This window comes from Argentina anserina, chromosome 5 (genome assembly GCF_933775445.1).
Source record: "Argentina anserina chromosome 5, drPotAnse1.1, whole genome shotgun sequence".
In the NCBI taxonomy this organism is placed as follows: Eukaryota; Viridiplantae; Streptophyta; class Magnoliopsida; order Rosales; family Rosaceae; genus Argentina; species Argentina anserina.
The window spans coordinates 24186791-24211592 of NC_065876.1; the positions used below are offsets into that span (position 1 = coordinate 24186791).

General features: G+C 39.1%; 2 protein-coding genes across 2 annotated transcripts; both read right to left on the minus strand.

Annotated features, from left to right (window-relative positions):
* Nucleotides 1-3019: 3019 nt before the first annotated feature.
* Nucleotides 3020-4496, minus strand: LOC126795788 (putative disease resistance protein RGA1). The gene is made up of 2 exons (XM_050522544.1): nucleotides 3712-4496; nucleotides 3020-3602 (listed from the first exon to the last, which is right to left on the minus strand). Exons 1-2 carry the CDS (start codon nucleotides 4494-4496, stop codon nucleotides 3020-3022), a joined length of 1368 nt encoding a protein of 455 aa, XP_050378501.1.
* Nucleotides 4497-8419: 3923 nt separating this feature from the next.
* On the minus strand, nucleotides 8420-8994 carry LOC126795789 (disease resistance protein RGA2-like). The gene is made up of 2 exons (XM_050522545.1): nucleotides 8648-8994; nucleotides 8420-8555 (listed from the first exon to the last, which is right to left on the minus strand). Exons 1-2 carry the CDS (start codon nucleotides 8992-8994, stop codon nucleotides 8420-8422), a joined length of 483 nt encoding a protein of 160 aa, XP_050378502.1.
* Between the last annotated feature and the right edge of the window lie 15808 nt (nucleotides 8995-24802).

A 24802-nucleotide genomic window follows, 5' to 3' on the forward strand; every position in this document is an offset into this window, starting at 1 on the left:
TTCTTTCTTAAAACCTCAAGCTGGGCAAAATCACTTGAGTTTAGTTGACATTCCAAGGATGGCATAGATTTGTGTATACTGCATTCAATCTCAGGGGACCAACTCCGACTTATCTTTCCGAGCACAATGAATAAAATCTTTATTCTCTAACAAAAAAATCTATAATGTCTGCAACAACCTTTTACTGGGACAATACTCTTTCTGAGTTCTGTAATACCCTTATTCTTTTGGGTCAGATACCCTTAATTTAAGGGATCAAAAGGCAACCAGCCTTGACATAATTGTCACTGAATATCAGTTCCTTGGGTAACAGGGTCAAACATATCCGAAATCAAGATATCAACAATCAAAATCCCTCAGAAACTAATGCCCAATTTCGACACAAATAGAATGGAAATTGATACTTCAACCCCCAACAAAATTAGAAGGAGCACCAATTCCTTTCAATTGTGCCTCTCCGATTACTAAACCTTTCATCATTGGGATTATATATCATGCCAAAACCAACATCGACCACATAAACTTTCCATGTATCAAGCAAAGACAAATCAAAGCCAACAAGCAACAGAGTGAACCCTAAAAACCATTGAGTGAGGCAATTCTTACTTTTCCGCAATTGAAACTGCGACCTCCGATTTGGTTCGTCACCCAACGCGAATTCAAAGTTACCGATTCGAATTACCACATCTGAAATAGAATCAAGCAAAAAAAAAAAAAAGCAGCGTCAAAACCCTGGATTGCTTACTGGGTTGAATTGATAAAGAAAAACCAACGGAAATGGAAAGAGAAGAGAAAGGAGGAAGCTTCAGAGTCTTACCATGCGGTGGTGAACCAGAGCCAAATCGAGCTCCGGTATTCAATTGAGAATTTCAGGAGTTTGGGTCTCTCTCTCTCAAACTATCAAGTAAACTCAGAGAGAGGAAACCCAAATTTGAAATTCGAAATTGAATGAGAGAGAGAGAGAGAGAGAGCCAGATATATATTTTACATACAAAACCATGTCGGCATATAACGGGCTGTTTTCAAAAGTTGATGTAAATGGCTTTTTCTTTTTCCTTTTTTGAGTATTTCTAATAATTTAGGAAAAAAGAAATTTAGTCAACTTTGAATTAGTTGACAAAATCATTGAGTTTTAACAAATATTTGAGATCATAGATAATAATGTACCAAATTATTAAGGGAACGACAAAAATTTGATTTTGAATGGTGCTCGATTTGTGATTGTGAAGTTAATAGTAAGTTTTTTTTTCTACGCTCTTTTATGTTTAATACTTCAATAACATATGAAAATAAAAACCAACGAGTCTCTGAAAATTTATTGACCAACCCGATTGTACTCAGAATGGTGTTGCCATGTTGCGCTGTTATTGATGATTACTAGCTCCTTCAAATGTTCTTTCTGGTCAATGTTAACCAAGAACTTAACTTGCATTCTATTTTTAACTATTTCCCTAACACACATGATTACTATCTTCATGATACCGAAAAACAAAACAATCTTGTAATTGTTTAAGTTCCTTTTTCTTTTTCTTTTTCTTTTTTTGTGAAATGAATCATGTGATTTTCCTAATGTGAATGTATGGATATAATCTCATGTGCTATGTATTTATTTTCAGCCTGTAAATTCACGTCACTTCCAGTCTCTTAAAAGTTATTCCTCAACCGAGCAAACCTCTATATCAAGACACCATACATGTAACTTTCAATATGGAGAGCACTTGGAAAGACTGTACATATATGCATCACCTTTGGTAAAAATAGTTCCATTCCGAGTTCCAGAAGTTAAACTTCTTTCAACTTAATTGCCTTTAACCTGAACAAATAGATTCTCATCCATTGTGCCGTATTGAGGCTTAACGAAGAAAGAGAAGATGTGATGAGGAACTCCATTTAGCCATACCGTGCTTATTCTTCAGCGTAGTGTTTATATATGACATCAATATCAGTACTTCTATGGAATTGAGGACCTTTAAATGACTGCCTGCACTCTGGTCATGCCATTACATGGTCCGTAAGAAGAAGTATGAACCTAACATATCGAGTATATCCTCCTAGGTTAATATCTGATCACGTACATGTTCAATAACAAAGTTGAGTTTCACAGTAAAAAGAAATGGGGAAGAATATCTCACCTCAGCGTACCTGCTCTAAATTTCAATGCTAAAAAAGGCCTGCATAAGAATCTTTCTATATTTCCATGTAGAAAACTCTCCATGTTTCATGTACGTTGGAATTGAGAAACCTGGGGCATCATCTTAATCTGTAAAACTCCAAAAGCGATTCACTAATTATTGCAAAACAGCCAGAGGTTAAATCATAATGAATTGAAAGAAACAGTTACCCGTGGAAGAGCAACACACTTCGAAGGTAGTTATGTGTTCAAAACTCAAAGTTTCAAATTAAAGCAACACGTTTGACCCCGTGATGCACTTTGTCTTGGATTATCTCCTCATCATTCTGTGAGTCTGTCTGTATCTCTGTTTCAAGACTTTCAACCGTGCTCAGAAGTGAGAAACAAGGAGACTCCGTCAATAAATAAAATTGTCTCAACTTCTAATCGAACAAATTGCCATGCAACAGAGCAGATTGAACTCCCATAGATACGAATAAGATAACCTATACTACTTATATGATAACGATTCATTAACGAATATGTCATGTACAGAATGCTTATGCAGTCTAGCCATTATTGATGAAAGAATAGCCATTATTGATGAAGAATATGTAAGAGAATGAACAAGAGCAAAATTACCTCACAGTAACATCCGGATCCTCTCTCTCGTCACTAACGTCGACGTCACAGTTGTCTCGCCAGTTAGGCGTGATAATGTTTCGACGACATGTACTGATATTGATTTTGGTGATGGGTGTGTTTTGCAGGAAGACTGGCAGGCTCCTCAGCTTACGGCAGCAATGTATTGTGATGGATTCAAGGCATGGCATAATTGTGATTCCAGCCCCACCGCTTTCTTCCCACCGTTCCCAACATATCATCGCCTTAAAGGTCAGTTGCTTCAATTTAGGGAATGAAACAGAGGAGGATGAGGATGTTTGAGTGCCCAAAAATGCATCTCCAACGTACCCTCTTCATTTTGTCCATTTCAGCTACATCTAGTTGTTCAAGGAAGGGCAAATTCCCAAGAGGAGGCAAACTTTCACATCCATTCCACATATATAGTACAAGGGATCTCAAATTCTGCAACGATATCATCCAACTGGGCGCCGTGCTGCCACCATACCCCAAAATCGATAAAGTTTCCAAATGTTGATGAGGCCGCAATGCTTCCAGGTCTTGTGCATCCTCCAAGTGTGACAAAAATAGGTTCAAATGAAAAAGCTTTTTATTCCACAAGCAAGCCATTTGCGCCTCACTCACAGCATCCTCCAACCTCCCCATGATCTTAATCGTGAGACTACCCTGAAGCTGGTCCAAGCTTCCCAGATCTCCTAATTTCAAGCCTTCACCATCAATAATAGGACACTGGTTTAGTGTTTGCAGACTTGTTAATCTGGCCATACCTCTCGGCAGATACTCCAGCTCATGACAACCCTCGGTATGAACATGTCTTAAATTAATCAAGTTCCCCATATTCTCAGGCAGTCTTTTGCGCAAATTGCACTCAGTTAGACACAAGGTTTGCAAATTGTATAAATTCCCCCACACTGTCTGGTAGCTTCTTCAGATACCAATTATCAGACAAGTCGAGATACCTCAAATATATCAATTCCCCCATCTCTTCTGGAAGTTCGTCGATGGCGGTGTCCCTCAAATTTAATGTCCTCAGACATTTCACTAGTGTAATTGCTTTTAAATCTGAGCCATGCAACATCCTGGACTCAAAAGCCGCTAGAGTGCGTAACTTTTTGCAATTCACTGCTGAGATAAAATCTGACAGTGGGGAACCATATGGTGCATGCATTAAGCTCAAATGACGGACCTCCTCACTTATTCTTCCGTTTGCTTCTTTAGCCTCCATTATAAAACATTCATTCTTGTTGAGGAACTGAACGAAGTCATGCACGATATCATGCATCTTGCAAAATATGGTAATACTCTCGTCCCAAATGGTTAATTTGTCTTCCACAACATCCTGAAGAAATGATCGCATCACTAAGGTCTCGAAAACAGTTTGACTTGTTTTCTCCTTTTCTTTATAGCCCTTCCCACTAAGATAATCTTGTGACATCCACATCTCAATCAAATTGTGTTTACTCATCCGATAATCTTTAGGGAACGTATCACAATATAAAAGGCAACGCTTAATTACAGGGGCAAGTTCATAATAACTGAGTAAAAGAGGTTGAAAAACTTGTTGCTCAACCTCTTTTAAAACCCATATCTTACTCTCCAAGACGTCCTCCCATTCTCCCCTTTTCCTCTTGGAGTGCATGAGAGCACCTAAGGCTCTTGCCGCAAGTGGCAAGCCGTCACACTTTTTTGCTATTTTTTCACCTATAGCTCCAAATCTATTAGCCTTATCCTCTTCCCTCCCCATATACGCAATGCTATTGAACAATGCTAAACAATTTTCTTCGCTAAGCTTCTCTAAATGGATCATGTGAGTGGTTGCTCCCATTATTTCAGCACTCTGTCTTTTCTTGTGGTTACCAGTGTTTTCAATGCGACGTCGAGGCGTTGCCGGTGTGTGCCTTCGGGCGGAGTGAAGGAGAAAAGCCCTGCAAGTTCAAACCCAGGCGAGGCGATAGAAAGGCGACCGCCGGGGCGACGCAAAGCGACTTCAATCTCTGGTCCAGCAGCTACCCAGGTCGGTTTGGGTTCATTGAAAGACACCAGAGAGTGCTCCGGCCGTCGTCGGTTTAATTGGGTGTCGGACGTCGTCTTGATTGAAGAGACCAGTGCTCCGGCCGGGGATGTCGCAGCCTCACAAGACTTCTTCTTGGCTCGCAGGATTTCTTCTGGCTCCAAGAGACGAAGAGTCGAGAGTGCTTCGGTCGTCGTCTTGATTGAAGAGACACCAGTGCTCCGGTCGGGGACGTCGCAGCATCGCAGGACTTCTGGGCTCGCAGGCGGCATAACTTCTGGCTCGAAGAGACGAAGAGGAAGACGATGCAAATTTTTTTATTCTGGGGGCCAAAACGACGTCGGTTTGGCACCTCTCATTTAACCAAAACGTTTCGTTTTGAATAGTTTCAAACGACAAAAACACTCTCTATCAATTATACATTCAATCTAGCCTATCATTTTCTTATTCCTCTCTCTGCCTCCTTCATTCTCTCTGCTCTCTACCTCCGTGCCTCTCTCTCTCTCTCTCCATTGAAGAGCAAATTTTTTGCTGCTTATAATTTGCCTATTTGAAACTTGAAGATTTACTTAGCTTTGAGGTTAGTCAACTTTAATCATTTTTTATAATTGATTTGATTTTTGCATATATTTGTTTGCTTTTAGTTGAGTACATACCATAAAATTGATTAATAGTTTCTGAGCATTTGTTGTATGTGTTTGTTGGTGTTGGTGAACATTAGTCATGAGTGAGAAAAATGTAGATGGAAGAGATAAAAACATGGAAATTTACAAAAAAAAGATGGAAGGGGAGAAATATTTTAGATGTGTTTTTTGTAATCAAGTATGCAGTGGTACTATTTCTAGACTTAAACATCATTTAGCAGGTATTTCAGGTGGTATGAAAGCTTGTAATAAAGTCTCTTCTAATGTGAAGAATGAGTATCAATTAGCTATAAAGGACTTTAAGGATTTAAAATTTAAGAGATGTGCTATGCTCCGTGAGATTGGGGAAGGAATTGGTGGTGTAAGTGATAGTATAGATTCTCAATTAGAAGAATGTGGGAGTAGTACTGCTCAATCAAAAGTCAAAGGACCACTTGATAATTTTGTGTCTTCTCAACCTAGGCAAACCGTATTGAATGAAGCTTACAAAAAAGAGTTAAGAAAAGAAGTTTGTCGGATGGTTGGGCATTTTATGTTTTCTAGGGTGCTTACTTTTAATACGGTTAATGATCTATTTTAGTTAGCTATGGTAAAGGGAATTGCTAAGTATGGTGTAGGGTTCAAGCCTCCTTCTATGCATGAATTAAGGACTTGGATTCTTAGGGAAGAAGTTGAAGACATTGATAAGTATTTGTTAGAGCATAAGAAAGCTTGGGAGAAGTATGGGTAATCTATCATGTCGGATGGTTGGACCGATGGAAATGGTAGAGTACTTCTTAATTTTCTTGTGAATACTCTGGCGGGTACTTTCTTTTTGAAGTCCATTGATGCATCCGGTAGTGTAAAGAATGGTAGTTTAATGCTAAAGTATTTAGATGAAGTGGTTAGAGAAGTTGGGGAAGAGAATGTAGTTCAAATAATCACCAATAATGCATCAAATTATAAAAATGCGGGCCTTAGACTTATGCAAAGGAGGTTGAAGTTATGGTGGACTCCATGTGCAACACATTGTATTGATCTTATGCTTGAAGATATTAGCAAGCTAATCATCTTTGAGAAGACCATTGCAAGTGCTAAGAAAGTGGTGAAGTTTCTCTATGGTCACACATGGGTCCTTTCTCTCATGAGGAATTTACAAACAACAGTGAGATCATTCATCCGGCGGTAACTCACTTTGCAACTTCTTTTCTCACCCTTCAAAGTATCTATAACAAAAAACAACCTCTTGAAATGATGTTTAACAGTAGGAAGTGGATTGATGGTCATTTTATAAAAAAGTCATGAAGGCATAAGGGCTCGTGCAATTGTTCTATTTGAAAAGAACTTTTGGAGTGATGTTGCATTTTGTGTGAAGGGTGTGATGTCATTAGTGTGTGTTTTGAGGGAGGTTGATTCAGAGGTAAGACATGCTATGGGCTACATATATGAATTGATGATGCCGCAAAAGAGAAGATTGTATTTGGATTGAAGAAGAACCCTATACATTATCAACCCATTTGGAACAAAATTGATGCAAGGTTGACTCCTCAACTACATCAACCTTTGCATGCTACCATATATTTTCTAAACCCTTAACTACATTATGAAGACAACTTCTCAACTGTTTTAGAAGTCAAGAAAGGATTGCATGAATGCATGGATATAATGATGTCATTTGAGGATCGGCTAAGAGCTGATATCCAATTGGAGATGTTTGATAAATTCCTTGGAGAGATTGGAAGTAAGATAACAATACATTCCAAAAAGCTAAGAAGTCTAGGTAATGCCTCATATATTATTTTTTATATTACAATTGTCTATATTCTATTATTTACAACTTAAATTTAATTTATATTTTCAGCGAGTTGGTGGGAGCGTTTTGGAGAAGAAACACATGAGTTGACAAAATTTGATATCCGTGTACTTAGCCTAACATGTAGTGCCTCTGAATGTGAGAGGAATCGTAGTACATTTGAGTCGATAAGGAATTGCTTAATCATTACCAGTTTATATAATCAGTAGCATATTTATGTCATCTATATTTATTTTTATGTTTATTTTAGATTCACACTAAGAAACGGAACCGACTTGTGCACAAAAGATTAAATGCATAGTTTATGTCAAGTACAACTCTTTAATAAGGGAAAGAAACATTAGAAAACGAGTGAAGAAGCTTGATCCCATTTAAGTGGAAGAAATCGATTCCGGTGATGAATGGATATCAGAGGTGGAAGATCCTATATTACCAGAGGATCTCTTTTGGCTTGAAAAATGTGTGTTTGAGGTGGAAGCTATAAGGAATGTACCGATTGAATGTTATGAACAAAATTTGTCAATTAGAGTTCCTATGTGTAGAGCTACTAGATGAGCCAACAATAGATGATGTTCCTTTGTCAGATGATGACATGAGATTTGATGAGCCCTCTTACGCACCTTCTTCTAAAAGGAAGAATGTTGAAAGCTCAAGTAACTACTTTCTTATTCATCCTCATGTTATTTAGATTGTCTAGAATATATGTATCAATCAATATTTATACTAGTACGTTTTTGTTTTTAGGTAAAGAAAAATCCAAATCTAAGAAGAAAATGAAAACATTGGATTCATTACTTAGGATGAAGATGAGATTGAAGACCTTACTTTACAGTTTACATCCACATATTGATGCATTGAACATTGATGATTGCAATGATATTCATGTGGGTGTGAGTGGATATGACGATGAAGATTGAACAAGAAGATTGAACGCATTGAAGTGTAGCTCTTGCATTTAATTTAGTATGACTCTATATATTAATTCTATAATTTGATTAGAACCTTATTTTGGATGAATGCTATGGTTATAATGACATATTTATATATTTTGAAGGATATTCATATTATTTGAAAATGTATTGTATTAAATTAATGTTTGTTGGAAAGACGATCGCCTTAAATCGCCTTTGCACGCTAATACTTTCGCCTTGTGAGGCTTGACCATGTCGCCTTCTGAGACACTGACCCAAATTCTCTTTTCAAAAAAATCTTTTACATTTTCATTGTTCAAAGCTAATTGGGCAAGAGTTGTTTTGCCCATCCCCCATACCCACTATAGGGATGACAGAGACCCTTTTCACTTCTTCACTACTCTCACTCAACAACTTGCTCAACAAATCAGTTGTTGCTTCTTCTCTGCCAAATATTGTAGCAATATTGACAAATGATGAGGTTTCAGCGATTTAATAAGTTGATTGTTTCTACTACGAGTTACAGATCTGTGAAACTTAAACTGCTTTTTCTGAGCAGAAATTAAAGCCAACGTTTCATTCAACTCTTTTATCTCAGTAGCAGTCCTATACATATGAGTTGCCCTATTGACTTGAGCAACACAAAAGCAAGTCGATGCAATGGAGAAACATACTCTCATTGCCTTTTGCTTCATAATTTCAGTATTCCACTTATCAAGGACGTCAACCATCTCGTACGAGACATCATTGAGCCCATTTAACCAGTTTCTCAGGCTGGCATTCTCCACATGCTGCTTCTCAGCATCCTCCAGCACAGCTTGAATTGCTTTGAGATTGCTGCTGAATATTTTGACCTCTGTCTCAGCATTCAGAATCAACTTCATAGATTCTTTTGTATGGTCAAAAGGAACTGAAACCAATTGTTCCAAAAGCACGTTGATGAGTGTTGAATCGTTGTGGCTGTTAATCTAATGTTTTTCTTTTCCTTCTACATTCAGCTCTAACGCTATTTACAATTGCACTCCAACGGGACAAGAGTAATATTTTGTTTAGCATACTCACTCAAAAGGAGAGACATGGCATCAAACTTCCCCTACCTCCCAAGGTTATCAATAACCATGGAACAAACATCATTCCTACAATTGGGATGTGAGTACTTAATCCAATCACACACAGCCAAAGCAACTGTATCGTCGTCATTCAACACCTTAAAAATCTGAGTAAACATGTTAAGGTTTAGACTTCATTCATAGAACAAACCTTTGACTCCAAATCCTTGTCCTACCTCCTAATCATTCCTACAATGTTCTCAACTTGCTTACCAGTGGCAAACCATTTAACCCCTTTTACGTCTACATTCCCATATCCACATTGCTTATCAGAACGAAGTCCCATAACAACAGTTTAAGCAAGTAAAGATTCACCAACAAGATATTATCAATAAAACCATTCCTATACAAATGTAAAGATGGAAACTTTAAAGGGAATGGGGGTGCTAAAGCAAAACCCGAGGATGACCCAGTTGAGGAAACCAATGGAATTGTAGACCTACAAGAGGAATTTGTGTGAAATTGATTTGAATTCGAGAAATCAATGAACGAGGGCTCAAGTTGTTGGTGCAGAAAAATTTCGCGAAGGTATTCCTCTACCAACTTAAGATCAAGTTGAACATGAATGAAAGATCTCGTCGAGGATATAATATAATTGCTAGTCTAGTAGGTCAAGTGTTTGAGAATAAGGAACTTTTGGGTTTGGTGCTCTTAAATGTGAATCATTGTGGCTGTTAATCTAATGTTTTTCTTTTCCTTCTACATTCAGCTCTAGCTCTATTTATAATCGCACTCTGATACCTCTCACTTAGTGCGCGTCATGGTTTACTTCCACCGCAAGTTTTGCGTTAATGGATCATCGACGCCTCAACATTAATATTATGGGTGGGTAGCTCCTTCCACTACTTACTTATCTCTAATTTGACCACAACAAGTTTACGCCGCATATATTTACTCGCAGCCCAATTGCTTCGTGGCACAATCTGATTGAAGCCCAGACTTTCCATGGCTAAATTTAATCAAAGCATGATTAAGCCGTGTAGAGATTTGCTTTGATTCAAGTGGACCGCGAAGAGATTCATTATGGCCCATTTTCACCATGAAGCATTTCGTCCGCTGCATCATTCGCCTCATCAACTGTGCATCCAAACCAAAACTTGTTGGGCCACGATGAAATTTCTCCCCGGCGCGGAACTTTAATAGGTAATCCTCTCCTCGAGGTGATCCCTTTGGTGTAAAAACCTTCATGGTTAGACACATGGAAAATATTCACCCCCACAATACCCTTTTTTTTCTTTTTGCATGAGAATTGAATGGGGAAAGAAAAATAATGAAAAACCCTTGGTCTCCCCGCACTCTTTCTTTGGAGAATTCTCCCATTTGTTGCATTGGCTTTGAATTTTACTTATAGGATAAAGCATACTAAGATTTGACTATAAATCCGAGACGAGATTTTGGGATAAGTATACCTTGACACTCAAATTTTAATTTCAAGATCAAACATCAATTTCAAATTATTGCTATCCACGCATGAGCAATATAAATAAGTCACATCGAGGATGTGGTAGCCACCTCTTTCACTTCTCCCTTTAGTTGTAAATGATGCCTCCTTAAGATCGTAAGGTCCAACTAAACTTTAGCATATGTGCTGATTTACCTGATAAAACTCTGGTTGGCTGCATCAAGAGCAAAGGAAAAGACACCGCGTTTGATTCGAGTCCTGAATTTGGCACGGCGGATACTCCCATCCTGATATCCTCTGATGGCTCCTCTGAGCGCTTCAAACCCGATCATTCGACTTGAACTTCAACAATGTTTAAACTCGTCGACGTCTGAAGGCTTGGCTTACACAATTGGAAAAGGCTGAAGGCGAAGACCCGCGAAAAACCGACCTCAGTAGTAGTTCTCAAGATAGCTGCATGGATACATGATCGTCACATCCCCGCCGTAGGAGCCTTAGCTCCGAGAGGTGTAGAAATTATGTTTGTTTGTCTGCTGCTCAAGAAGAATTGTGTGTAATCAAAGTTCTCCACGACCAGCGGCAAGTGAAGAACACCTGGCTAAAGGTTGAACACTAGTCAACGAAGGAAGGATATGCAGATGCAGTTGCGGAGATTAAAACCTTTAGCGACTTGGGCGATCATCTGATGGTATTCACTCAGTGCCATTGGAAGAGGGGTATCGCCATGGTCTCCAGGCGTATCGTGAGAGAGTTATTCTGCTCTTCCCAAATATTGATTGAAATTCCCTGCCTTTTTACTTTACAAACTAGTTTGCAACCGGTCCATGCTGTGTTAAAATAAAGTAGATTTCCATTCCTTATAATTGAGTTCTCCAAGTTCCTTTAAAAAAAATAGAGTTCTCCAAGCAGGACGTTGTCTTTATGTTTCATTTTTAATGATCAATAAACAATTATTTATTAACGTCATGCGTCGTGAGTTTTATCACATATATGCCCCCTCTTTTTTCCTTACTACATGACTTTATGAGTGGAGGAAGGAAAAAGAAGTAACATTAGTTGACATTTTTGTTGGTAACGCCTACTGATTCTGTACTATAATTGATCTAAGATTGTCTTAGCGGCAAAGACTTTAAATTTTTCTTTTCTGGAATATTGTACCAAGGGTGAGATGCCTTTACATTGTGAGTATAAGGTGACATTTTGGATTCACAAATCGTTAGACTTATTCATTGATTTACCAGCTCGTGGACTACGTGTGATATTTGATTTTCGATTTTCGATGTTCAATGTTCGATGTTTGATTTCTGATTTTCAATGTTTGATTTTTGATTTTCGATATTTAATTTTCGATGTTCGATTTTCAATTTTCAATTTTCAGTTAACAATTAACAACATTTTAGTTCGGTTTGTAGGGAAAAAATGAAGGTATGTTTGAAAACAGTTCGGTTCGGTTTGGTTCTAAATTCTAAAATGCATAGGAACCGTTGGATTTTAAGTATAACAAATACTAACCGTTAGATCTTAATCTTAGACCCACTTTCCCTTCAGTTACCCTAATCAAGTAGTCGCAGCCTGCACTCCCGCAGTCTCCCCCCGCAGTCTCGCAACCCTCACTCCCGCACTCCCCCCGCAGTCTCTAACTCTCTATCTGAGTATCTGTCTCTCTCACTCTCGAAGTCTCGATCTCGTTCCAAAATCCAAACTCTCAGCCCTCTGTAGTCTGCCCATAGCCGCGAAGACCCAAACTCCCAGTCCTCTGCCGCCCAGTTGCACCAGCAGGAGGACCGCTCAATACGCACTGCCGAAATGACTCAGAGTTCTCCACCTCCCTCATCCACCCCGACCTCCCTCATCCACCTCCACCCCTTAGACAAGATTGAACCTTCCACAAACTCTAATGAACCTTCTCTGCTCATTTTGAAGGTAACCCACGAGTGAATACCTATTTCTAGTCTCTTTACTATGATGTTGGATCTGTTTGAATTGCTACTTTTGTTTGATTTACCTATTGAAACTGAGCCCACCAAATGTTCCCTTAGGTTGAAGTTTGCTGTGATTGCAAGTGATTGCAAGATGAAATGATGTTAATTATGATATCACGTAAAAGTTTGGGTCTGTACTAATATTGTTTTGGATCGATTGTCATAGTAATTGCATCTCCTATTGGTTTGTAATGAGTTCATAATTGTTGGTTTGTAATGAGTTCTGCTCTTGTTGGGAATTGTTGGTTTGTAATGAGTTCTGCTCCTATTGGGAATTGTTGTTCAATACACTGTATAATCTTTAGAGATTTAGTTTACTCTATGGTAATCATATTTGGTTTCTCAGTCAACTAATAGGTGTTCTTTTACCGAATTTGATGTCCAATATGTTGATCTATTAGCTGCTTTCTGATCACTGATTATTGCAAGTAGCCCTTGGCTTATTTAATTGTTGTCTGTCAGATTGTGTTTTATTGTCGAAGAGGAAGGTTAGGGATCACAAGGACGAATGTATATATATAGAAATATCATTATGCAATTAGGATCCCAGAGAATATGCAATACATTACCTGCAGCAAAGAAAAGCAGTGAAAACATAATAATAAGACTGATTGACTAGGGTCATTACAACAGTAGACATTACACATTATAGTTCCAGATTCTCCACTCTGAGTCTCACCTATGGAAAACCTTCATTTTCCAGGCCAAGACACAACATAACACTTATGTTTCTTATTTCTACTGGTTATCGCTACCCCCTCTGTCTTTTCCTAGACATATCAAGTTTCTCACTCATTTTATTCAGTAGTCCCATGTGAAATCAACAAACAGAAAACGCAAACTCAGGAGATAATAGACCTCTCAGATATAATTCAACCTGGCTTCCCTAAGTACACCATAAACCCTAAACCATATCTGACATCAAAGGATTTCTTTGAAGACCTAAGTGAACTAATGATTTTCTAGTTGTTGGGTTTTGCAGAAAGTTTCTCATGTTGTTGGGTTTTGCTAGGAATCCTTATGTCTAAATTTGGACATGGTTAGATTTTTCTTTAGTTTGATTGCTTGTGTCTGCATTTTGATCTGTTTATTTTGCATTGGATTGTGAACTTTGATTGATACTTTGCCAATATGTGCTGAATTTTGTATGTTTCCAAGTGTTTTGGGACATGAACTGAATTGATTGTATGTACTGATTGTAATTTGAAGGTATTCAATGTCTGGATCAGAGATGAGCTATTATTCTGACGAGTCTGATGAGTACGACTCTAGAAGTGATGACTGAAATGATATGCTGGTTGTTGATGGTACAGCTCAAAAGCAGGAGGAAGTAGCTAAAGCTCGGAGTGGAAAGAAAGCAGTAGTTAGTGATGAAGCTGTTCAACCTGCTGAACGGCTTGAACCTGTAAAACAAAGGAAGAAAAGGAGTGCAAAAAGCAGATGTGTATCCTCATTTCGTAACTAAGAGTCATCCATTGATAGGGGATGTTGATGGTGTTCACAAGCAAGTTGGCTCCTTCCAAAGACTCCACTGTAAGTATTGTGACACATCCTTTGTTGCTAGTGCAGCAACTCATGGTACTTCCACACTTAGGAAACATGTTGAGCAGATTTGTAAATTTTATCCGGGTAGAGTTAAGGTAGGATCTGGGCAGCAAGTGTTTTCTAGTAATGTGGTAAATGGTGAGAGCACTACCGTGATGGTTAATTGGACACAAGAGAACTGTGTTAGAGCTGCAACACATATGATTGTTGTTGATGAGCTTCCATTTAGTTACATTGATGCTCCTGGGTTTAATTACTTTTGCAAACAAGTTGTGCCTCTTTTTAATTTTCCATGTAGGCAAACTATAGTGAAAAGATTTTTAGAGATGTATGATTCTAAGAAGGAGGAGTTGAGGAATGAATTGAAGTCTCGTAGTGTTTGTTTGACGACGAACACTTGGACGTCTTGTCAAAACATTAACTATATGGTTGTCACTGCCCATTTCATTGATAAGGGATTGAATATGCATAAGAGAGTGCTTGCATTTTGTTTGGTACCAAATCATGAAGGTGTGACTATTGGTCAGACTTTAGAATCTTGTCTCCTTGATTGGTCAATTGATAAGGTTCTATGTATTTCTGTTGACAATGCATCGGCAAACAAAATTGCCATCGATTATGTGAGGGATAAAATGTGTAGTTGGGAGATTAAACCAGTTCTTGGAGGTAGGTTATACATGTTAGATGTTTAGCTCACATTATAAACATCATTATGAGATTTGGTTTGAAGACCTTAGAGAAGTCTGTGGTTGCAATAAGGAATGTTGTGAGGTATGTAAGGAGTTCTAGTGCAAGAAATGATGAATTTAGAAAGTGTGTCGAGAAGGAGAAAATTGATTGCAACAAGGTTTGCACCTTGGATGTTCCAACAAGGTGGAATTCCACCTATCTTATGTTGGACTCGGCTTGGGGGTATAGCAAAGCATTTGACAGATTGTATTATGATGATATAAGGTATAAAAATTATTGGGACGAGGTTGAACCTGAGGATGAAGATGAGACACTTATGACGAGTGAGAGTGTTGTGCCTGCTACTAGGAAGAGGGTGAAGATAATTGGAATGCCCAAGGTAGAAGATTGGGACAATGCAGCTGTGTTTATACAGTTCCTGAAGGTGTTTTTTGAAGCCACTGTGCATATCAGTGCCTCAATAAAACCAACAGCTCATAGGACTTTCCAAGATATTGTTACTGTTGAAACTGAGCTTGAAGACCTTTGTTCTTTTGGCATAAGGCCTGATTCAAGTGAGGCAGAAAAAATTTTGTATGAGATGGCTTTGAAGATGAAGGCTATGTACAACAAGTATTTTGGTAAGTTGGACAATATGAATTATATATTTCTTGTTGCTGTGGTCTTGGATCCTAGGTATAAGTTGAAGTTCATAGAAAGAGTATGTAAAACACAACTTAAGTTACCTTCTTGGGAGATCAAAAGGAAATCTGAGGCAGTGAGGCAGTGAGGCAACTTGTTGTAGAATTATGTGACTTGTATGGTGAGTCCAATAGTGGTGCATCAAGGGGAAAAGGAGGAAAGCAAGTGGTATGGCTGAAACGACAACCAAACCAGTGAGTGAGATAAGGGCTGCTATGTAAGAAGATTGGGATAAAGAGCTTGAACATAATGAGGAAATTGTTGTGGGACATGAAGTTAATAGATATTTGTTGGACCCCATTGAGAAACCTATTAAAATACCCGGTGAAGAGGAGGATTGGGGGATTTTAAACTGGTAGAAGGTGAATGGAGATAAATATCCAAACTTGCAATCACTTGCAAGAGATGTACTTGCAGTACAAGTGTCTACAGTTGCAAGTGAGACAAGTTTCAGTACCGGAAAAGGGTGATAGATCCGTATCGAGCCTCTCTACTACCTAAAACTGTTGAAAAACTTATTTGCCTTCAAAATTGGCTGAAATTTGATGCAATTATGGGGCTGCAATACGTTCCAGAACCAGGGGAAATTGAGACATATCAAGCCCTTGAAGTTGGTATGATTCTGATTTGTTTTCTTAACAATTTAAAAAACAACTTTGTTTATTTAATGCCTTGAAGTTGATATGTATTTACATTCTTCATTCTTCTCATTAATGTGTTTTTTTTCTTGGTGTAGAACATATAAAAGAGGCTCTTAACAAGGCAACTACTCCAACTAGTGCTGCTTGTGCATCTACATCCGCACCAAGTGTGAGAACTACCAAAAGTTCGGAGGCTTCAGTTTCAGCCCCTACAGCTAACAACAACAGGAAGAAAAGGCAGAAAAAAAATTAAATGCAGAGAATCAGAAGCATTTGGGAAGGTATGAACTGAAGATGTTATAGATGATTAACATTGTAATTTGCTATGATTTCTTGACTATTTGATGAGTTTGGTACTATGGTTTGTTATTTTGTAATCTGGTGAGTCTCCTTAGTTTACCACTAAGATTGAGTTGAGTGAGTTTAGTACTTTATGAAGAAAACTTGAATGATGAATGAATGATTGTAAATTTGTAATCATGAAGCCAATTACTCTAGATAGTAGCAGTATTAGTTGATTTACTTTGTTACAGACTTCCACAATTACATATTTCCAATACCATCAAGAAACATTGATGTTTAATTGTTTATACAGAGTTTCAGCTACAGGTTTTTTTGTAACCGTTTGGAACCGTTTTGGGACCGGAACCGTAATGAAAACGAACCAAACGGTTCCTATTATGAAAAATAAAAAACATAACCGTTTTTTTAGCTGTTTTAGAACCGTTTACAGCCCTGATTTGCGTGATCTGCGCTTGATTTTGTTTTTGTTTTTTTTTCATTTCCCTGCTTTATGTAAGCGATAACAACAAGGGATGATTGGATGCTGATACTATCATTCTCTGTCAGTTGACAATAATTGATCACAGTTAAAGACTTCTTAAGCAATGTTGATGGATGTCGACAACACTTTTATTTCTAAATGGTTAAAAGGGAAACATGAACTGAAGACTTGAAAAATAAACATCATCACACATAATCGACATTCCCAATGTACATCGATTATGCTCTTTATTTAAAACAACTAAGATGCAAGTAGAAATGTGACCTAACTGCAACTCATGACGATTTTCCTTGGTTATTCCTTAGCTATGCGTAGTACCTACGAATGTGTATTGCATTCCAAGGGCGTGGCAGCATCTTCCTTGTCTTTAATTCCATAAGGACCTTCCCATGTTGGATTGAACTTCCCTGTATTACTGTCTTTGGTGTTCTCAACGACCCTTTTTAAGACCTTGTGATCGTATCCGACAGTGGCGTCCACCATCTGATCGATTTTTGGCAAGGGATAGCAATCCTTTGCGCATGTCTTGTTTAAATTGGTGAAATCCACGCAAACTCGCCACTTTTTTGGCACAACAACAACATTTGAAATCTATGTTGGGCACCATACGTCCCGGATGAATCTAGTGTCAAGGAGGCGATCAATTTCATCACTGATGATTTTATTTCTCTTTAGGGCTAATCTCCGCTGTTTTTCTTGGTACGGTGGGAAATCTGAGTCGGCATTTGACTTGTGGTAGGAAATCTTGGGATCTAATCCTAGCATATCTTGGTGGGACCACACAAATACGTCTTGATTCTTCTATAAAAAAAATCACCAACTGCTCTTTTTCTTCCCTGCTTTGGAGGGCTCCTACCATGACCTTATTTTCTTCACCTTCTCCGAGCATCATTTCGTCGAGATGTTCAGTTATACTTGTTTCCTCTTTTGGCTCTTCTAAATCTAGTAGGCCCTCCTTTAATTGATATGCCTGCATTTCCTGTTCCCTCCCTTAGGCAAAACTTTTTCCATTGATCTCCATTACATAAAGCTTCTTTGACAAAAGTTGGTCTCCGCGAACTGAAATGATGCTCTTTCCTCCAGGGTTGGGAAATTTCACAACTTGGTATCTGGAAGAAGCCTCCGACTCCATTTTGTGCATCCTATCTCTCCTCGGGATAGCATTATACGACAACGGCTTGCCCACCAACAAAGTCTGTCTCTACTGTTTTCCCTGTCGTGGTCACCAGTAGTGTCATTTCTGCTATTGGCCATGTTTTCGTTCCTTCAAACCTAGTAGCGGTGCCCTGCTCGGTTTTATGTAGTTCTCGTCAAGTTTAAGCTGCTCGAACGCATCTAAGAACATGACTTCAGCACTGCTCCCTTCATCAATCATCACCCTCCGCATTACACAATTGGCGACTTGTACTGAGATCACCAATGCATCTCTGTGTGGGAATTGTACACCATGAGCGTCTTGTTTGGAGAAGCTTATTGTGTTATGATCTCCCCTAGTTTCACTAGGAAGTTAGTGTTTTAATTAAGTATGTTTAATTAAGTCGTAATCTTCAAGTATGGTTTGTTAAGAATGGGACTGTGTCTGGGTGACATGGCCTAAACCATAGACAACATATATGTTGTTGTGTATATCTTATTTTAGATATGAATGAATATATCAGCTGCTATCTTTTCTCTCTCCCTCATTTCCTCTCTTCTTCTCTCTCAATTCTTCATTTCTAGATCTATGGCCTTAACATTTGGTATCAAGAGCCTTTCCGATCATGACGGGGAGAGGCTGAGGAACTGGGATATTTTTCAACGGGACCAGGCAACAATGGTCACAATCACTATTCTTAGAGCAATTTGCCTAGTATGCGACAAATGAGATTGGAGTTTAACACTTCTGGTGGTGGCGATCCGGTTGAGTGGCTTAATAAGTGTGACCAGTATTTCGAGTTCTATCAGATTTTGGAGGATAAGAAACTCTTTATTGCTTTTATGCACTTAACTGATAAAGCATCAGATCGTTGGTATATGTTTAAGTATGAATTCCCTCCTATTTGGCAAGGCCTTGCTGATCTTTTAATGAGGGAGTTCAACAGTTACAAGCAAGCCGCCGACGGAACCACCAGTGTTGGTCTTGGTCGATTTGACCTTCCTTGAGGAGGAGCTGCAAGCCACGCTTCACAAATAGCTGAAATCCTCATTACAGCCTTCTATGGAGACTTTGTTGCTGAAATTCCAAAAGTCTCTTATGGATAAGTTCCAACAACACATCGCTACGCTGAAGCTCGAGACGAGCTATATACCTCTGAACTCCAGATCTGGCCAAATCTGAGCCGGCGCAGTTTTTGCCAGTCCGTCACTATTGTCGTTGACTTCGCCGCAGTGGGTCCTCGTTGACGCTGGGTCAATTAGAGGGTAATACCACTTCACTCTTTCTCAATGGTTGTGATGTTACTAGCTCACTATTTCATTCCAGTACGAATTTTATGCCTACTATTACTACTGTTGGTGCCATGGGGGACTCTACGAGCATGTCTCTACTTGTGTTTGGTACGCACCAACTTGTCCGGGGCCCTAATTCGAGTTCTATTTTGGGTCATCCTCCACTGTTTGGTACATCTGTGAACACACAGGCAGTTCCCTCCGTCTACAACAAAGGTGCTAATGACTTATTTTCTGGTGCCTACACGGCCTCAGCCATGATCCTTAATGTGTCGCAGGTGTAGCAATTTGCCACTGCATGCCCTACGTATACGACTGTGGTGAATACATCACATTCATCACCTCCACTTAGCCCCAACAATAACCACCAACAACCACAACGGCTGAGTACTATACAGTGTTGGCAAGGATGAATCAGACGGGAAGTGTTGAGGACTTTGTGGAAAGATTTACAAAATTGTCAAGGTGTTGCCTTGGCCTTCTTTAAGACCTGTTAGTATCTTTTTTCATTGGTGGGTTACATAAGAACCTGAGAACATATGTGCAAGCCTTTTTCATTGGTCAATCTATGAAGCTTGTGACCTTGCACGGTTCTTTGAAACCAATAATGACAGTGGAAGGCAGTATGCTAAACCAAACAACAATACTTCTTGGTTTAACGTGGTGCATCAACATGGTCCATCATCTATGCAACAGTCTAAACCTATATGTGTTCCAATACCACGAACTGTGAGATCCCCTCAACTATCAACTAGACCTACACAAGACTCTACATCTCGAGTGACTCTTACTGACTCGGAATTTGAGACTAGAAGGCAGAATAAGCAGTGTTAGTTTTGTGGTGCTGCATTTTTTGTAGGGCACAAATGTGTTAGGGAGAAGGGAACAACTCATGTGTCTTGAAATACTACCTGATAATGAGATAGTGCAGTGCAATGAGGATGAACAAGAGCTCGATGAACCTGAGGAAGGGAAAGAAGTATCACCAATCACTGACATCGATGAGCCTCTAATCAGGTTACAATCTATAGATGGGGAGGATTCATCTACTATGCAGCTAAAGGGCAAGTTTAATAACAAGCTGGTGCATGTTCTAATTGACTCTGGAGCTACACACAATTTCATTCATCCTCATCTAATCAAGGGTACTAAAGCACATATTGATCAACTTCTCCACACAATGTGTTGCTTGCAAGTGGGGCAAAAATGAAGACTAGTGGTGAAACCAAAGTGTACTTGAATTTGCAGGGATATGAATTCAAGGACAACTTTTATGTGCTACTAGTCACTGGTTGTGGCATTGTGTTAGGCACTGGCTCAAATCTTTAGGTACTATTACTTGGAATTTTGAGACTATGACTATGTGGTTTCATGTGCAGGGAGTTCCGTACCATCTTAATGGAGAGACTAGACCTGAGACCACTATAATCACTTGTAAAGCTGTGACTAAGCTACTCAAGAAGGAGAAAGATGCAATGTTGGTGCAAGTTGAACCAGTGGCTACTGAAAGAATAGTTAGCTCTCAAGCTGGACCACTTCAACCATTGTTGAACAAGTACAAAGAGTTGTTTGAAGCACCAACTGGTCTCCTACCTTTTTGGAAATGTGATCATAAAATTGAGTTATTGCCAAATACCCCTTCTGTGAGTGTAAGGCCATATCGTCATCCACATTTTCAGAAAGCAGAAATAGAGAAGATTGTGAAAGAGCTACTTGAAAATGGTGTCATTAGACCAAGTGTTAGCCTTTCTCTTCTCCTATGTTGCTAGTGAAGAAGAAAGATGGGACATGGCGCATGTGTGTTGATTATCAAGCCTTAAATGTTGTTACAATCAAGGACAAGTACCCTATTCATGTGGTGGATGAGTTTCTAGATGAGATTTATGGAGCCACAATCTTTACAAAGCTGGACTTACACTCAGGATATCATCAAATAAGGATGCAACCCTCATATGTGTGCAAAACAACATTTAGGACACACAATGGTCATTATGAATTCTTAGTAATGCCATTTGGTCTTACAAATTTGCCATCCACATTCCAATCAGATATGAACAATATTTTGCATGAGATGTTGAGAAAGAATACACATTAGTTTTCTTTGATGGCATTTTGATCTACAGTCCCACAATGGAGCAACATGTGGAAGACTTAGAGAAAGTGTTTCAGAAATTGGCTGAGAATTATTTGAAGATTAAAGAGTAAGTATTGCTTTGGAGTGTCTCAAGTAAAGTACTTAGGTCATATTGTCAGTGGAAAGGGGGTTGCAGTGGATCCTAACAAGATCGCTTGCATTAAGAGTTGAAAGAAACCTAGCATTGTGAAGGAGCTGCGAGGGTTCTTAGGATTAGCTGAATACTATAGGAAGTATGTGGGGAATTTTGGGATAATAGCTAAACCACTCATTGATATGTTGAAGATTGGGGGATTTCACTGGTCGACTAAGGCATAAGAGGCTTTTGAAAATTTGAAACAAGCATTGATGAGCACTCATGTTCTAACTTTACCAGATTTTACAAAAGAGTTTGATGTTGAATGTGATGCGTCTGGTAATGGTATTGGGGCAGTGTTGTCTCAAAATGGCCATCTTATTGCTTTTCTAAGCAAAGTCTTGGCACCAAGACATGTCGCACTTTCAGTATATGACAAGGAAATGTTTTTTTTTTGTTAATGACAAGGAAATGTTAGCTGTGGTATTTGCAGTACAACATTAGAGGCCATACTTGTTAGACAGACGTTTTAGGATATTTACTTATCACAGAACCATACAACATTTCTTGGACCAGAAGATCACTACCCCAGCTTTGTTAGGTAGCCGTTTTAGGATATTTACTGATCACATAACTATACAACATTTCTTGGACCAGAAGATCACTATCCCAACTCAGCAGAAGTTGCTACTTAAGCTAATAGGGTACAATTACACAATTAATTACAAGCTAGGCAAGAACAATGCTGCTTCAGATGCTTTGTCTAGGAGGGAGGATTTGGCTCACAGTGATGTGATCACCAATTATGCTTCATTGTCAATGGAAATTGGAATCTCTTCCCCTATGCATTCTTATCTTGCAAATGAAGTGGAAACAAGAAACAAGATGGATCAATTGGCTGGTGGCAGTGCAGCCCCTGCATGGTTCAATTTGACTAATTCTCAACTCATGTATAAGGGTAAGATATTTGTTCCTGAATCGGGTGGTTGGAGAGCAAAAATCTTCAGTGAGTTCCATGATGGTTAGAATGGAGGGCATACTGGTACATTGAGGACAAAAAAAAAGTGTCCAGATTATTTGCATGGCCTGGCATGGCTAAGGATGTGCAGAATTTTGTTGCTTCTTGTCACAAGTGTCAACAGAATCACTATGAGACCATTAAGCATGCTGGTTTGTTACAGCCTAATATCATCCCAAAGAGAGCTTGGTGTGACATTTCAATGGATTTCATAGAGGGTTTGCCTAAAGCTGAAGGTAAGAGTGTCATCATGGTAGTGATTGATCATTTCACTAAGTTTACACACTTTATCCCTCTTGCTCACCCTTACACTGCTTCAACGATTGTGCAACTATTTATTCACCACATCTTCAAGCTTCATGTATGCCTAATTCCATTATCTCATATAGAGATCCAATCTTCATGAGCAAATTTAGGCAAGAATTCTTCAAGTCTCAGGGTACTACTTTGAATCGCAGCTCAGCTTACCATCCACAGAGTGATGGTCAAACTGAAAATTTGAATAGAACATTAGAGCAATATCTGAGGTGTGTAGTGGGGGAGAAACCACATGCATAGGTGGAAACACTGCCTTGGGCTGAACATTGGTATAACAATGCATATCACAGTGCTCTTGGTATGACACCATTTAAAGCTCTATATGGGTATGAACCACCTGCCATTAGACCTTATGAAGCTGGAGGAACTATTGTAGCTGCAGTAAATGATCAGTTGCTGGCAAGAGATCAACTGTTGGCAGCTCTCAAGCGCAATTTGAAAGTGGCACTTGTATGAAAGTGCTCTATGACAAAAATCACACTGAGAGGGAGTTTGTAGTGGGGGATTTGGTGTATCTCAAAATACAGCCCTACATGCAACATTCTGTGGAAAACAAAAAGGTGTCATAAGCTTGCTCCACATTATGTACCTTTCCAAGTTGAGAAGAGGATTGGCAAGGTTACATATCGGCTGAGACTACCACCCAGCTCCAAGGTACATCCAGTTTTTTATGTGTCTTTGCTAAAAACGAAGATTGGTGATGCTGCTATGGTAGCTGTGTATCTACCTGCAGACCTTGATCCTCACAATCCAAGGTGGTATCCTGCCAAAATACTGGACATACAGCTATACAAGAAGGGTAATACAACAGGGATGAAGTGGTTGGTTCAATGGCTTGGTTCAGCTCCAGAAGAAGCAACTTGGATGGATACAGATGAAGTGTTTAAGCGGTTCCTAGATTTCAAAGACTAGATTGAGGACAAGCTATTTCTGAAGGAGGCAGGGATGTTATGATCTCCCTTAGTCTCACTAGGAAGTTAGTGTTTTAATTAAGTATGTTTAATCAAGTCGTAATCTTCAGCTAAGGATTGTTAAGAATTGGACTATGTCCAGGTGACGTGGCCTTAACCATAGACAGCATATATGCTGTGTACCTTTTATTTTGGATATGAATGAATATATCAGCTTCTATCTTTTCTCTCTCCCTCATTTCCTCTCTTCTTCTCTCTCAATCCTTCATTTCTAGATCTCTGGCCTTAACATATTGTTAATTCTTGCCCTAGTCGTGCCTCTTCATATACTTCCTTTTCGATTGAGCAAACTCTTATGATTTTTTCCGCCTGCCTAATTTATGAACGTAGCCTCAGGTCATCTTCTTCGGGATACATTGGCCTTCCATGGATATCAAGGATTTGCCTTACTGGTCCATTCTGCAGGGGAGCTGGATTGGTAGTTGAGGTAGCACTAACAGGTGGAGTTGTGCCGCTCCTTCTAGAACATTGAGGCTAGTATTGCATAAGCTTTCCTTTTTTTTCATGAGATCATCGATCAGTGTACGGAGATCCCGACATTGGTTTGTGGTGTGCGAGCATGCCTTGTGGAACTCACAGTATCGTGATTGGTCTCTTCATGTTGGGTCTGAAATCAGCGGTCGCGGCTTTGTCAATATTCCCTCATGTTGATGAGCGCGCATAATTGTTGAAGGTGAGATTATGTATCTTGATTGCATCTCTTGAGGGCCTTGTCTATTCACTCCCTACTACCATGAACGCTTTTTGCCCCCATGATCTATTTGATTAAGTTGGAACTCTGCCTGATTCTTCTTGCGCTCGTGATGTTACGAGTGACGTATTCCTTGAGCCTTGTGCAGCTTCTATCTCTTCAAGTTGGATTTCACCTTCGATTCTTGTTTGAATTTCACCCATGTCTTTTGTTGGCTTCCTTA

Coding starts and splice junctions, on each gene's coding strand:
- LOC126795789 (XM_050522545.1), bottom strand. CDS start 8,994: ATGAAGTTGATTCTGAATGCTGAGACAGAGGTCAAAATATTCAGCAGC. Junction 8,556..8,647: donor GCTCAGAAAAAGCAGTTTAA/GTTTCACAGATC, acceptor AATATTTGGCAG/AGAAGAAGCAACAACTGATT.
- LOC126795788 (XM_050522544.1), bottom strand. CDS start 4,496: ATGGGGAGGGAAGAGGATAAGGCTAATAGATTTGGAGCTATAGGTGAA. Junction 3,603..3,711: donor GGGGAATTGATATATTTGAG/GTATCTCGACTT, acceptor TTTGCGCAAAAG/ACTGCCTGAGAATATGGGGA.